Source organism: Etheostoma cragini, chromosome 18 (assembly GCF_013103735.1).
Source record: "Etheostoma cragini isolate CJK2018 chromosome 18, CSU_Ecrag_1.0, whole genome shotgun sequence".
Taxonomy (NCBI): Eukaryota; Metazoa; Chordata; class Actinopteri; order Perciformes; family Percidae; genus Etheostoma; species Etheostoma cragini.
Window position 1 is genome coordinate 11,482,583 of NC_048424.1, and position 15,457 is coordinate 11,498,039.

The 15,457-nt window shown below is 41.2% G+C and overlaps 1 protein-coding gene across 1 annotated transcript; it reads right to left on the reverse strand.

The window, feature by feature from the left end:
* Positions 1-3,097: 3,097 nt before the first annotated feature.
* bmf2 (BCL2 modifying factor 2) lies at positions 3,098-14,715 on the reverse strand. Its single transcript, XM_034900062.1, has 4 exons — positions 14,536-14,715; positions 11,484-11,717; positions 9,887-10,104; positions 3,098-6,949 (listed from the first exon to the last, which is right to left on the reverse strand). The coding sequence occupies exons 2-4, from the start codon at positions 11,692-11,694 to the stop codon at positions 6,833-6,835; spliced, it is 546 nt and encodes a 181-aa protein (XP_034755953.1). The 5' UTR covers positions 11,695-11,717; positions 14,536-14,715; the 3' UTR covers positions 3,098-6,832.
* Positions 14,716-15,457: the final 742 nt, after the last annotated feature.

Below are 15,457 nucleotides of genomic sequence, written 5' to 3' on the forward strand. Positions count from 1 at the left end.
AGGGCTACAGTACACCTGACATGTGTGCCCTCATAGAGCGGCTTATTCTCTGCAGACAGAGAATAGGTTAATTTCCTCAGAGGATGGAGCCACACCTGTTGAATTTTATAAAATGTTGTAATGCCATGTTATCATTTTTACCCACAAATGTAGCCTATTTATGTTCCTGTTTTCCTTTGATGCATTGAGAAATGCTTTTTATACTAACAGAACTTAAATACTGCATTTGTAAGATCAATATGTCTCAGGGCATTTATGCATCAATAAAAACTGAATAGCCCTACAGCTTTGTAGTTGTTGATTGTTGAGATTGATTATTTTTCACAGAAAAATAGATGTTGTAGACAGTCATGGTGCAGAAAGATGCATCTCCCTTGACCTCTAACGTTGACACCAACTGTAAGAAACAGAAAGGTGATAATTGAAATGTCATCACTCTGTGATACATGAGATTGCTCTGCGGATTCAGAAGCCAGGCGGACATTGCAAGTTAGTCCACACTTTGTCTTAGTTCACAGTAGCAGCACAAAACAGATCGGCAAACATGAAACAACTGTACAAAGGAACAAGATTGTGATTAAATCCGACTACCAAGCAAACTGATCATGACTGCAAAGTTAACACAGAGACACAAGAAAAGTGTGTGTTTGTGTGACTGATGGATGCAACACATAGATACATATTACATTAATGCACAGACTATTCCCAAAACAAACAGTTGAGTATGTCCTTATTGGCACCATTGCACCACTCATGCTATAGTCAGATACCAAAGGGTTAATTGTGTCCCAGGCACAGAGGCAGAAGTAAACAAAAAAGAGCCAGGGACTGGAGCTTCTCTGGCTGCTGAAGTTGAGGCGTGACCCTTGAGATAGGCACAGGGCTATCATGAGGGCGTCTCCCTGCTTGACTGGCCACGAGAACAGAGAGGCCTTTGTCAGGGCTGTGTGCGAAAAAGTGCTGAGCCTAGCAGGTCCTCACCCCCCCCCCCCCCCCCCCCCCCCCCCCCCCCCCCCCCCCCCCCCCCCCCCCCTCCTTCCCTCCCACCCCCACCCTTTTTTCAGTCTTTCTCCCTGAAGACACACACAAATGCTCATTACACACACTCGTCTGTATTTAACAGCAGTCCCAGGGGACAAGGCTTTCACTTCAGCTGGAGGGAGGTTAGGGAGGGGGATACAGAGCCTGTTTCGTGGTTAAAGCCTGGATATGTTAGCATTGCAGTCTTTAAGCTTTAATATAACCTGCTACAAAGAGTTTTTAACCATCTGCGTTTGCAGACAAATCGACTTTGAGAGAAATGTTATCCTGTCTAGCAAAATGTCTGGTCTTCAACTCTATACCATTATGAAGATAAAAATAACTTGTGTTATGTGCACAACAAACTCTGTGCTCACTGGTCTGCTTGCAATTTTCAAAGTGAAATTTCAGTTTCACCGAGCGTACACAAAAACAAAACAAACGTGTCTTTTTAAATAAGACCTGGTTTATTTACTGCTAAAGTCAAATGAAAATGTTTCACATAAATCAAGACATCAAATTATTTTTAAATTGGAAACGGGAATGAAAATGTAGGTATCACGTTGGGTCTGTGTATAATGGGGTGTACACTGAGGACCTCTGGGAATACAAACAATATGGCATTGTTCTTTGAAGTAATGTGACAATCCAAATTAAGTACTTTTTTCTCCCAGTGTTCAGGCAGGCAGCCTGTCTGCAAGTGATTTGCGTTGAGCGGCTTTGTTCAAACATCTCTCACTTACCTTAAAACACTGTTTGCAAAAGCAGAAACAAGCATGTACTGTCTGTGTGAATAGTAAAAGCAGACAAATTACACAAAAGTGACAGTTGTCAGTGGGAATGAAAAATAAATATCAACTAACATCAGCTTGCCCTGCAGCACAACACACTGCAATGTGTTAATCTTGATGAGGTTCAGGCCAGACCCTAAAACAACATGAATTTCATGAGTTTCTGCACTACCCAACCCGGCACACATACACTCCTTTAACCTTCCTTGCTCCCCCCTGTCTACACAAAGCAGCTGCCTGAGGGAGATCACTTCAGAGACCTGGTGACAGAAAAGTGAATCATGTTATGTAGGGTTGCACCTTTCCCCCTAGAGGGAAGAGCATGTAAAAAAAAAGAAGATGTGCTGAGCTCCAACATTGCCTCCCGGGCTTATGAAGTGCTGCTATTGTTCACGCTAAATTAGTTTTTGTGGGACTTTTAGTGGGTTTAAATCACTGGTGTTTAGTCATAAAAGAGGTTTTTATTCAATGACTGTGACTTTTTGGGATTGTTGGAGCAGAAGCTTGTGGGTTGACGTACACATTGTATCATAACTAAAAATGATCCCATGTGATTTTTAGCCAAACCAGCAGCATGGCCCCATTGATGGCAATGTAAAATATCTCAACATCTACTTTGGATTGACACATTTTCTACAGACATTCGTAGCTCCCAGAGGATGGATCCTGGCTTTGGTTAAGCCCCGGCTTTTCCTCTAGTGCCAACAGAGATTTGGCATTTGTTGTTTTAAACTGAAATGGCTTACCTGTGTTTAAACTTTTTATGATACGTATTGCCATAAAATTCCGCAGAGGCATTCATACTCCCCTCAGGATGACTGTGTTCTATCTTGACTTTGTCTAGCACCTTTATCAGGTCAAAGTTTCAATGATTTGTTGACTCCTATCCCTCTCAACTGTTGTCTGTGGTTCTTAGCATGCTAACACATTAATCTAGGATGTTTAGCATTTAGCCCAAAGCGTGTGTATATCCACACAGGCCCGCTAGCATGTCTTGTTACAGGCTATTTATATAATTATGTAACTTAGCTGAACTCACAGTGAGAGCTATTGACTTTTCAATATCCTGCTTCATTGATTGTGTTGACATAACCCAGAATCCCAATTTTAAGTTGGACCCGGTTTTGATAATTTGGAATATGACGTTCACATGTAACATTGAAAAACCTTGGTATGTAGCCCCCTGCATACATGACTATGACAGTATCTGGGATTCTGAAGGTCTGTTTTACTGCAGTGATGTCTTTTACTCTTTAATGTTGCAGAAATGAAGCAGAGGCCATTTCAATTGTTCATAAAGTTTTAATGAAAAAGAAACAGCAATGTACCCATTTAACAACAGAAGAAATTAGAAGAAATTGTAAGATTTCGAGAGCCAAGCTCTTATGTACAGCATATTGCACTAGAAAAAGAATAACATCCCCCGTCATCCTCCGTTCCCTCCATCGCCTCATGCCGCTGTTTGTTTGAACAGTGCAGTAGACACAGAGCAGTCCCAAAGATAACACAGTCAATGCTTTAACCAAAACTGCTACATCTGGACTGGGTCTCACTTCATTAGGACACATGAATGTGAAATCCTTGAGACCACTCTGAACGTAAAGAAAGAAATGTGAAGACAATACAAACTCCCCGCGGACATAGCACAGGAGTCTGAAATAAGTTCCACTGTTCAGTTCATGTATTAAAAGAGACATCATGGTTTTCACTCCATTAAATTACATTCAAACCCTTAAGATACAGATTTTTCCAGGAATGTTGGACATGCATTTTTACTCCATTTACATATATTGGGAAAAAAGCCCTTGAACTGAGAGTGACACAGCAGACTTTGCAATATCAAAAGTTAAAAATGCCACATTGAAAAAAAAGCGATCATAGAAAAGCAAAAAGTCGTGTTGTTGTAGTTCTTTCTTTGTCTTCTTACAAAAAGGTGTGGATTTTTTTTGCTAAATGGTGTTATAAAGATAGCAACAATAGCTGTGTCAAATTCATGTCAAATGTAAAAAAACACCAAATCACAGCACTTGACAGTAAAGATGCACTCTTTCTTGGATATTCCAAAAACTGATCGAAGGAATTTGATATTAAAGACACTGAAGGTTGAACAAATAACAAATGTTTCACTTGAGGCTGGGTTGCAACAGTGGTTGGTAACGAAAGGCTCAGATCAACGCCACACCGACTGAGTGGGTGTTCAACCCATCTCATATACAAATAATACTGGGCACCATGGTGGCTCATTCCTCCTTCAAATGTAAACCCACAGCCCTACTAGATTGTAGATAATAAAGCACAAAACCCCAGGCTAACTAGGCCAATCCAGCATATTACAGATCTTAAAGAGTTTCTAGAGGGGAAGTTCAGCACAGGAGTAGAAAGAGAGAAAGGCGCAAAATACAGTATACAAGTAAAAAATAGTCTTGTTTTTTTACAGTGCACATTGATTGCAAACAGTCGTTTCTGATAGATTTTGCGCCGTGAAACTCGCCGTTCGTGCTGAGAGATGTCAAAGGTTGAGCCTGTGCCTCGTGAAACTGACTTTTTTTTTGTATCAAGGCACAAGAACATGCCATACTCTTTGTGCCAACTCTATTGTATCAGAGCATGTTGTTCTCACAGAGCCCAAGTGAAACAAGAACTGTGACCAGTGACTTTGGGTAATTATGCCAAGTGTTGATGATGATGTGGCAGGTCTGTTACTCACAAGGCACATTTTGTACATTTGATTGTCTGTTGTTCACGTGATTTGTGAGGACTCACAACATTTGTGTGAGAACGCACGAGGCACATGGCTTTAGTCCAACCTCCCCACACACAGGCATCAAACGCACAACTGAATGCGCACCAACAATGAGACGAAAAGGACTGTACACACTGAGATAGCATCTGTACAGTAGCGCTGAGCAAATATACACAAAATAAATAAGTATAAATTATCGAAAAGAAACCAAACAAACTGAAAGTTGATCTTGATAAAGACAGGGAGTAGTTAAACGTGACAGCTGATGACAGAGGGTGAAGCTTCGGACTGAGGACCATAGAGCGTGTCACAACTATCTGAATTGGCTCAGCGTTCAATGTTTGCAGGAAACTTACTTTTGGTTCAGCTACTCATGTCGTTACAGAATAACTACATAACTGTAACAGAATATGTAACAAACTCCCATGTTGATGTTGAGTGAATGTGCTGTGGAAAACGTAAAAAGTCTAAAGACATATCCTTGCTTGTGTGCAGTGTCGTCTACGCTTCATGGAGTCCTCAACTCATAAGAAGCATCATGTTATTAACATGGTTCTTAACTACTCCCTGAATAAAACAAAAAGGAGGGAAAAACCATCAGTGTCTTCAAAAGTTCATATAATGAATCTACAACGGACTGAAATAATACATCAAATGAGGAATTTTTAACATCTTCTTAAAAGTCCTTAAAGACTTATCTTTGATAAACCTTCCATTGAGAAACAGTGGCTGTGTCGTTGCAAAATGCTAACATAGCAGTTGTCACGAAAGGGTGTATAAACCTTCTATACCCAAATGTGTCTGTGTGTTAGTAAAAATGTTTTCTTTAAATGTACAGAAGCTGTTCTTACTAACTTCTCAGTGAAGCTGAATATACCACTGGCAGTTTGGTGAAAGAAAGCACTTGAATGAAAGGTTGATACATATGTGTATCAGCACATTGAGATTGGATCAGTGCTCAAGACATTTTCACCTGGAGTGAAACAAAATAAAAATGCATCTCCGTAGCATTAAACCAAAATGTTCCTCTAACAAAGATAATTGTAGAGTATTTATTTGAGAACAGGGCCATATTTTGGGGACCATCAGTTTGATTGCAAATGCAACAGATCCCTAAGATTTTACTTCATTCCACTGGCTTGAATATTGCTTGCCCCTTAAAAATGCCGATAAATGTCATCTCTCCAACAGGCGACCCGCACGTTGCAGCAAAGGGCAAAATTGCGATTGTCATTCCAGCCGGAGAAAGAAATACTAAAAAAGCTTTAGAAAATTATGACATTTTTCCAAAACATTTTCAGCTGTGTGATTGTTCTCCAGTTCCCTGATTGTGATCCCACACAGGAGATTTGCTTGTGCTTATTTGGTTTCAAAATGGCTGCAGATTTTGGAAACAGTAAGCACGCACTCCTACATACACATGATCACAAATTCAAAGAGTAATCACCATTATGTCAGGTTTTGAAGTTCCTCGACTAAAATATCTTCGGTACACCTACATTCAAGTATACATGTGTTTGTCCTTTAAATCTACAGGATCGAACTCTACACAGTGGGTCTTGTAACGGCATGAGTGATACTGGAAATGGAGAGGCTGATGGGTGACACAGGTCGATATAATGTCCCTGCATCTACAGTGGAAGCTGGTTAAACATCGAAACTGAGCAACAGTGCAACACCAGTGTGTAGCACCACCACAAGGTCATCACAACCATTTTCAAATTAGCCAGTGTGGAACAGTAAAGGATAAGTACAGGGCTTATTGTTTAACTCATAATAAATTAGAAATGTGCCCAGAGTCCTCAAGGTTTAGTAACTTCAGCACAAAATGTCCACGTCCACAGTTTGTCGCCCAAACAAGTGGCCTGATCTTAAAATTATTCTTTTTTTTTTTTTATGATTTCCTTGATGCAAAAGAGGTGCACTGTGGCAGGAGAGAATAAGGCATTCCCTGGACTGATGGAGGTCCTTCAAGACTTATACCAAATAAAAAGAGTAGTTTACTGTACAAAATAGGTAATCTTACAAATATTTCGAAAATATCTCTTCAAACGCAATGGCTTCTTCTTGGAGAGGCGAAAAAACAAAACCCCAAAAAATTAAGAAAAATTGTAATGGGCCTCCGTCCAGCGGTGACCAGTGTTTTCCTCATCTCATCTTCGTATTCAATTAGAAAACAAAATCCAAACCCGTGTTCCATCTTACAGTGCCATTTCTTAAAAGTCTTGTCCCTGTTGGGGGAAACAAGGGCTGAGGCGAGGGCCAACAGGAAGCCCCTTCAATTCTGACCTCCTCTCGGGCGGGGGAAGAGAGCCTCTCTTGGAAACAGAAAGCCAAACAGGGCCATCGTAAGGCGCATCCAGGCAGGCAGGTTTTGTCTCTGATGTCTTACAAACTGAAAGTAGAAAGAAAAAAAATACATATTAGGTTATTAGCATCAGGGAGGGCAGGTTAAATCATAAATGCTCATCAAACTTTTGTTCTAACTAAAATTTACACCTCAGATTTCCTCATAACAGACTTGTGAACTGTGACAAACCATGCGAGCTCAAACCATATGACGAGTAGACTGGATGTTTCCACAACATTAGCTTGTGTCTAGCAAACATGTCTGTCACACGCACATCCTGTGGAATATACAGTATCAGGTGCAGTGGCCCTTTGATATCTAGAGACCCTCATTCCCAGACAGAAGTTAACCGTAATACTAACTTTAGTTGTTAGATGAAAGGAAAAGATTAAAATGACCAGGCTAACAACTGTAAAACCACCCTGAGGAGCTGCCATTTATCATCATAGTATCACACTTCATCTTTCTCCCTCAGGTTTGAGACAGTGCCATTTATAAAATGTTGCGCTGTTCATTTCTAAATGAGGACCTCAAAGAGAAATGCTTTCAGAGAATGCGCTGCCTATTTCATCACAGCTCTCTTGTAATAGCGAAGTCAGCTGAATAATTGTCAAAACAAAGGAAAATGAAACTGCCCCCTGCTATGGAGCTGCCTTCTCCCGGCTCTGTCATTTCCTATTGTGGCTGTGTGCAGCCCGCGTGGACTGCAGACTGATGAAGGGGTTCCTGCTGCAGCCTGCAATCTCCTCTCTCCCCCTTCTCATCTCTGATCCTGCACAGCTTCCAATGGCTTTCTCAACAGCCGCGCTCAGATATTGCAGCCTGTTGCATAAGCATTCTTGTTACGATTTCTGTCTCTCTCTGCTCTCTCTATCAAGGTCTCTACCAGCCTAGCAATCAGAGTCTGCCACAGGCTATTTAATGCAAAACTAGCAGACTGAACTGAATTGAACCAGCACCGCTAAATGTAACCCTAATTGTCCTTAATTGCCTTAATTCTACACTGCTGAGCTTATTTAAACAGTACCCTGGTTTATTCCATGTGAGGCTCCTCTTTCTGCTGTCATTTGTGTGGGTAGTGGAGAATGGGGTGTATTTTGTTTGCCATTTTAAACGATTAAAAACGACGTGCTCCTTCACTTAACAGTGAAGAGAATGGATTTACCTTTTCCCGGACAGTATTAGATTTTTTTTTACCACAAAAGTGGCCAAAACTATTGTTCGAGACCACAAATACAGTCTACTTCACATAAACACTTTAGCCCACACCAGTAACTTCTGCTTGGATAGGTAAGTAAAAAAAAAAAAAAAAAAAAAACAGCAGCAGTCAGACACAATATAGAAGAAGTGATTGCACATCTTAAAGAATCGTTTGTGATTATTCTCCCTTTGGAATATTCTTACAACAGCAGTTTCAGATCCGGCAGGATAAAAACCAACTTGAGTGCAGGCAGCAGACTAAAAACTAAAATGTTCTATCTTATCTCTCTGTCAGAGTTTCACACGCAAACCAAGACACACACACTGGGGCAGTCAGTGGGACAACTGAGGTATTGTGGGTAGCCGTGAGTCAGGTTCTATTTTTAGACACCATACAAACAGTCGCCCAAGTCTACCCAGACACAGACATGCTGCTTACCCCTGTTCGTGACAGTCCCATAGGTCTCACCTGCTCTGCGAGTAACACGATACCACTCCCTGTATGTGTACTTATTTACTAAGTTTAAAGTAATTTGACTTATGTGGACTCTTAGTCAGAGCAGTAACTGCTAACATAAGTAACCCCCTGGACCTGTTATCAAACACATAGTGATACCAAACATTACCAAAGGAGAACAGAAAAGTGTGAGTGCAGATTAGAGGTGGAACATTTTGACATTGTGACAAGATTGGGACCCTTTTGCACAATTCATGCCGTGTGGATTTTATTTCTTGACATGCACAATTAACTACATGTCACAAACTACACAAGGTATGTGGGCAGAACTATTTCCCCTGTAGTTTTGCAAACCGGGTGTCTCTACGCTTACCTTCGTTATCTTTATACCCAAATTGTTTCAAATGTGATATGTGATATGTTCAGTATAAAGAAGTCCACTTTCTGGGAAAGGACACAAGTTTCTTTTAAATTACAGAGCAGAGACAAAGGGATAGAGGATACTGGTCAGAAGTGGGAGGGTGTCATTTAATCTGCTCTTTTTAGGAAAACATTTGGAGCATTTAAACAGATTGGGGGAATGGATTTCACCTTTTTCTATTGTCTTTGTAGACAAGGGAACATACCCCTAATATTTCTATTGACTGTAATGACATGGTATGAGTGACAAGACCAAGGGGCCAAACTGAGAAGGGAGAAAGTATTTGTATGACATGTCTCATGTTACAATATATTCCTATTAGCCAGTGACACTGACTGAATACATATCAGTTTTGTGTTTAATATCCAATATGAAGTTACTAAATTGTGCATTATTAGTGATTAGGTTTCCTCCCTCAGTGTGACCAAGAAAGTGGTGAATCACTGCTCAGGCTATTTTTATCCAGTGTGGGTTGTGGCCCATCCAGCTGGCAAAATGTTCTGCCCTTTTCTTACCAAGAGTGAGCCACAAATTGGCACAAGCTAGCCTTGACTTGTGTCTCTAATCAAGTAAAAGCTGACACGCATAAATAGTTCACACGCTACAGGCAAACTTTGTGTCTCAAGTGAACAAAATATAGTTTAAATCCTGGCGGCCCCTAACACCCACTGTCAAATGCTGCTGAACTGTCTCGTTGATATGTACAAGCAGCTGTTCAATGAGCAAATAGAGCAGTTAGTTATATAATATCCATTTCTTCTTTGAGGCAATGTTAGTCCACCTGTGTTCATATTGTTTACACTTTGACACTTTGTGTTTAAAAAGGCATAGAGGCTCTGCAGCTGGTTGTTTTAAGTGGGAGGGCATTTAATGATCCACTTCACTGCTTGGGAGTAAGGCTTACCAGTTCAACGTGATCCCGTTGGAACTTGTCTCCAATCTCTCGAAGTTTACGACCAATTTGCGCCTCGACGCTCACCCCTGCCTGCGCCTCTGGCCTCTCTGCCATTCTGTCATCTTCCTCCACTCTGCCCTCTTCCTCCTCCTCTTCAATCTGTCTCTCTCCCCGGTCCTCCATGGGCTCAAACTGAGCGGGGAAATGTGAGCGTAATCCAGCGTTGCCTAAAAGGAAAACATCAAGCTTCTTAAAATTTGATGTTGTTGGATCTCTTAAATACCAAGAGGCTGTTGTCAGTGTCACTGGAGCCAAGATGATTATAAGGCTAAAAGATATAACTGATTTCAGTTTAGTAAAACCTCTTATGTTTTCCTTTTTAATTTTAGACTAGACAGTGAAAAACTTTACAAAACACTCTGCAGACCGTCTTAAGCTTAGCCCAAGTATCGTAGTTACTATTAAAGCCGTCAAACACAGCTGTGTTAAACCATATCTACTTTACACTGCTGCTACATTGCTTTCTGAAACACAAACAGGTTTTATTAGATACTCTTAGATGGACAAATTGCAAGGTATGCACTCAAAGTGCAACTGAAGAGTCCCCAAACAAGAAAGAGGGAGAGTGTTGGTAGGTGGGTAACTCAAACACTTTATTAAATCAATAACAGCCTCAGTGAACTGCTACCTTTCAGTTGTGTCACTGAGTTTAATCATTGTCTCAGACGTGAGCTTCTGCGGTCATGCCACTTTTTATGTTATCATGTGTGCAGAATGTCCTGCTATCCTGCTTCACAGAGGACCATAATACCTCTAAGAAACCGAGCAACCTGGACTTTGTTTGGGAGAAGACATGGCACCAGGCCAAGTGCATGACATCCATTACGGGGTAGATTACAATGAATGACAAGGCAATAACAATGAGTGGTGTTTATGTATTGATTACTTCAAACTCAGAACAATATATACCTCTCACACTGACATCGAGTCACCAAACAAACAACATTCTACTTCAACATTTTTTTTCAATTCAATAAGGGTCTCGTCACACTGATGTGATTAGAGATGGGAATACATTATTGGATTAAAAGCGATGGACATATTAGTGTGGAAATTAGTAGTGTCTGTTTATATTTTTTTCAATAAATGTTAATTTAAAAAACTAAATTCCCCAAATAAGAAACTGGTTGGAATGTAACCATCATTTATCAGATTTAGGTTCATAGTATCTGTATAGAGTATTATTAAAGATATATATAGAGTTACACAGTAAACAAACAATTTCTTACGTGGCCTGTTTCTCATGCTCTCAGCATGTGTATATTAATAATAGGACACAGGGATCTCCCAGCTACAAGAGAAATGAATTACTAAGCTTGTTTGTTTTAGCTCAAAAACAAAGAACCAGCACCCGCTCTAATCCTATCTAATAATTCTCAAATCTAATTGACAGTTTTAATCACTTGGGTCTTTGAGGATAGTTTCCAATGAGAAACCTGCCAGATGAAAGGAGTTACTAATAGTGCAATTTTGCACTCAATGTAGTTTCTAAAACCATAAGCCCAAGTCAATTTCAGCAGGCTCACATGATCTTGCCCCTCCTTACCGTGAAAGGGTATGCGAGGCTGCCAGTGCAAGCTGCAGGGCAGCGTGTTAATACCGATGCTGTTGTTGTTGTGGCTCTGCAACGTGGGCACGGCAGCGAGGGCCTGTCCAGCCGCGATATGTGTGGTGCGATCTTCGTATTTGATGTCCCTAAAGGGCGTTCCCCAGAGCTGCGAGATGGGCCGTGACATGTCCTCCTCCTCATCGTCCATCCGACGCCTCAGCGGTAAACTCCCTGGAGCGAATTAGGGGACAGGAGAAGGAAACTTTAGAATGACATGACAAGTATGTGTGTTTAAACGTGTTTTGGTAGTGTAAATGCCAATAGCGATTCGTTGGACTGTGTTTGACTCATGCCTATGTGTTTATGATCTTTAGCTGGCAGGTCATTTGACCAAGATTTGTTTCAAGACCAAACAAAAAGTGCCAAATATCATTCTGTTATCAGTGGAAACTTTGCCCTCTGGCAGCTAGAAAATGATCTCACTAGGTGTACATTAAATGAAAATAAATAATCAGTCACAATGCCCAGTAAGAGGTTCATGTTGTGTGAGGTAATACTGAAAACAAACAAGCAGGGATGGATAGTCTCAGAGGCATAGATGGATCTGCCAATGTCAACATACAAAATGTAGCTGCAGTGCCCATCTCTTATAATATAGTGAAGTAGTAACAGGAGCCAAATGTATGGAAACACACTGTGTAGGGGGAACCAGTGGGCAACTAAAAATGCAACACCAAATCTGACAACCTAACGCAGAAGATTTTGGCAAGCTGTTCCTGCCAAATTGTAATTAAGTGCCAAAAGATCTTCCAGAGAATCTTTTTTTCACCTCACAGCTACCTTAATCTGGATGTGTGTGCCACAGAGCAGTCACATTCAGGAGATTAGCTTCCTCCTCCACACTTTTACAGCTTAACATTATTACCTATTACCTACCAATCGCTGGAAAGCTACCCGTCTACACTATAAATGAGTGCACACTTTACACACACAGCAGCGGATGTTGTGTGAGTAAACCTCAGTGAAACCAGAGACATGACTAGACGGGCATGTTCTGCGTGCAGCAGCCGTTTCATGAGGGAGATAACAAGTTTCACTCCATCCACAATTGTGCCTGCAGAACGCAAACACTTACACTCTCTTCCTCCTTGGCCACATGCCACAATCTGAACTAGTGTTTCATCTCTTTGTCAAGGGTGCCTGTCTTTTCCTTTTGTTGTGTGAGTGGAGACAAATGGGCTAGGTTGGCTGGCAAATGCAGAAATTGAAACTTGATATACTGGAACTGTGTTTAAAAGTTGCATATCTCTTTGTGAAAGTGTCTGTTTGCATGATGTCATATCATATAGTGTCAAAGGAGGAAACTAACTGTGGAAAAGCACTGTCTAATAGTCCAGGCCCTATTAGTGTCATGTTTGTGTATAAACAAAAATATTACATTGACTTACACATCCTCTGGCCTCCATTGTTCCATGGGCATTTAATAGTGAAATCATTTTTGTCACACATTTAGTTGTGTATTACAATTTTCCAAAACAGTCCTAATCTGCCTTAACTTCTCCTCCATGTAAATTAAGTAGTACATTCTTTATTGCTATGCAAGCAGTAAGGGCTTCTCTGCAACTTTACCACAAGTTTTACTGAGATCAAATGTGCACATTGTTGGTGTGTCAATGGCAATGCATGCCCTGTCTTCAATTTCCAGTGCCAGTCAACAGAGGACTGGCAACAGTACCATAGTGTCAGACACATAAAAAAAAACATAGACAGGGAGACACATAGAAAGACATTACACAACAACACACACACACACGCAGGGAGGCATGGAAGCCACAACAGTGCTGGTCAGAGGCTCAAAGCTGGAGCAGAGAGTGGCTCCCTCTGCTGCACCATCTGTGCACCGGGCTCTCCTCCATGAACCACTCTGGGTGGGGGTGCACTCAAGGTGAGCTCTGCTGTTATGTATCCTACTACTGCCTTCTAGTAAATAGGAACACATATCCATTGTGTCAGTGACATGCGCCAATAAAGTCATGGGCACTAACGTTATTCACTGGAAAATGGCAAATTAAATAATCTAATTGAATCCAGAAAGCTAAATGTTTTGGATTTGTATGGTTAATGATATTTTGTCGATGTAAGTTAAAACCCTGATGCAAAAGTATTATCCACAGAGCTAGAAACAGTTACTTACTGCAATTTGTATTAATGCGTTTCAAATTGTCAATAAGTAGGCTCCGGAGGAAAACCGGTAATGTGCTGCGCTGTATCCCAATTTGGAGCACAATGCCCGGGGCAGATCACCGCGGAAACACGCGGAGTCTAACCGCTCTTCACTATAGTCGTAAAATCCACATACCCAACACTTAGTGAAGAAACCTTTCGGAACGGGATGCTGACACATGGTGCTAACCACAGGCAAAATTATGGATTAAAAAATTGTTCTCGCATAAAATAAGCAGAGAAAAGTTTAGTAAATGATTTACTCGTGACAGCGACAACAAACTATTTAAAAACGTGCTATAACAGTGTTACTCGCGTGGCTCCCATTATCCTCCGTGACACACTCTTCCATTTCGCCTGACAACCCTTCTCCAAAACAAACAGCTCTGAGATAACAGAGCTCAGCCCATAGCTTCACTCACTCAACGCCGATATTATGCGTGATATAAAAACAGGACACGTAGCTAATTTCACTGTGTGTAGTGTTTAAAAAAAAAAACAGACAAAGGCTGTGTCCCAAAGACCGGGCAACAGCCGGGACGGTGAGAATCCACGCGCGAAAGGTGATGGATAGTTCCAGTCACTTCGTCATGTATTCACTTGAAACAAGAGAAGAAAGCCTCTCTGACGTGAAGAACAGGACAGAGATACATATATAAATGCTCCATGCCTGCCATATGCCAACGCTCCAGTAAGTCTCTGCCCGGGCATGCCCCAGCTGCCCGCACATTTGTTGATAAACTCCCACAAACAACGATGCACGCGACGGTGAAACGGCAACTTATCTCTTTAAATGTGAATTAACGACAGTTACGGTTACACTCACCGCCAGCAAATGCTTTTTTCCGTTGTGAATGGTGGTATCTTGACAACTCGCCGTTACATACAGACTGTGTTGATGCGACTTGTATCCCTCTTTGCGTTACAGCCACTCATACATGTTTGCTGACTTGAGCGGGGTTGTTTTTTTCCCTGTGTAAAAGCGGCCCGCCCATGATGACTGGGGACCGCCCTTTTCAATAATGTGAAAGGAACAGTCAGCTACTATACAGTGTTATGCTAATACCGCACAACCAAAGCACACGGAATGCAGTTATTGATTTAAAAATCAATGTCATTTAACAATTTATTTTTCAGTATATAGTCAGTGGTGAAGGAAGTGTTCAGTTTGCTAAAGTAACAGTGATACTGCAAAGTAACACCACTCAATGTAGAAATATGACCCCTGTGAGTATCTTACATCGAAAAGAATCTCAAATCTGTGTAGTAGCCTACATTTGCTGAACTACAACCACAACACTGTAAATGTGTTGTTGTAATGCCATCTTTTGCTTAATGATCTATCATTTTTCAAGTAGGCGTTTATGCTGGATAACTGTAGCATTTAAAATAACCACTATTAAACGCTACTACATATTTTAGTTGGTCTCTACAGAACATTGAGCTCATGCTGGATTGTTTTTGAGAGGCGATCAAATATTGTGCCTGGCCCTTTAAGAGAACAGTCCTTCTCGCGAACATAAGCTGGTGACACGCAGTGGACCAATCAGGCGGTTTGTTTTGGTCCCGCCTTTCTGCTCCGTGTATCTTGACACGTGGAGGTGGAAAAACACAAACCTAGATAAGACATGTGACTGCCTTCAGCACTCTGCTCAGCTGATTGGAAGCCGCTGCGAGAAACAGCGATTGTACCCACCCAGTTACTGGTGTCTGAGTGATGATGAGTTGTGTACTGTCAAGGCAACGAA

What these genes read in the sequence shown, in the direction of transcription:
- bmf2 (XM_034900062.1), bottom strand. Translation starts at nt 11,694, where the DNA reads ATGGACGATGAGGAGGAGGACATGTCACGGCCCATCTCGCAGCTCTGG. An exon ending in GCCTCGCATACCCTTTCACG is followed by an intron (nt 10,105 to 11,483) that starts GTAAGGAGGGGC and finishes TTTTCCTTTTAG; the next exon opens with GCAACGCTGGATTACGCTCA. An exon ending in AACGGGATCACGTTGAACTG is followed by an intron (nt 6,950 to 9,886) that starts GTAAGCCTTACT and finishes TTCTACTTTCAG; the next exon opens with TTTGTAAGACATCAGAGACA.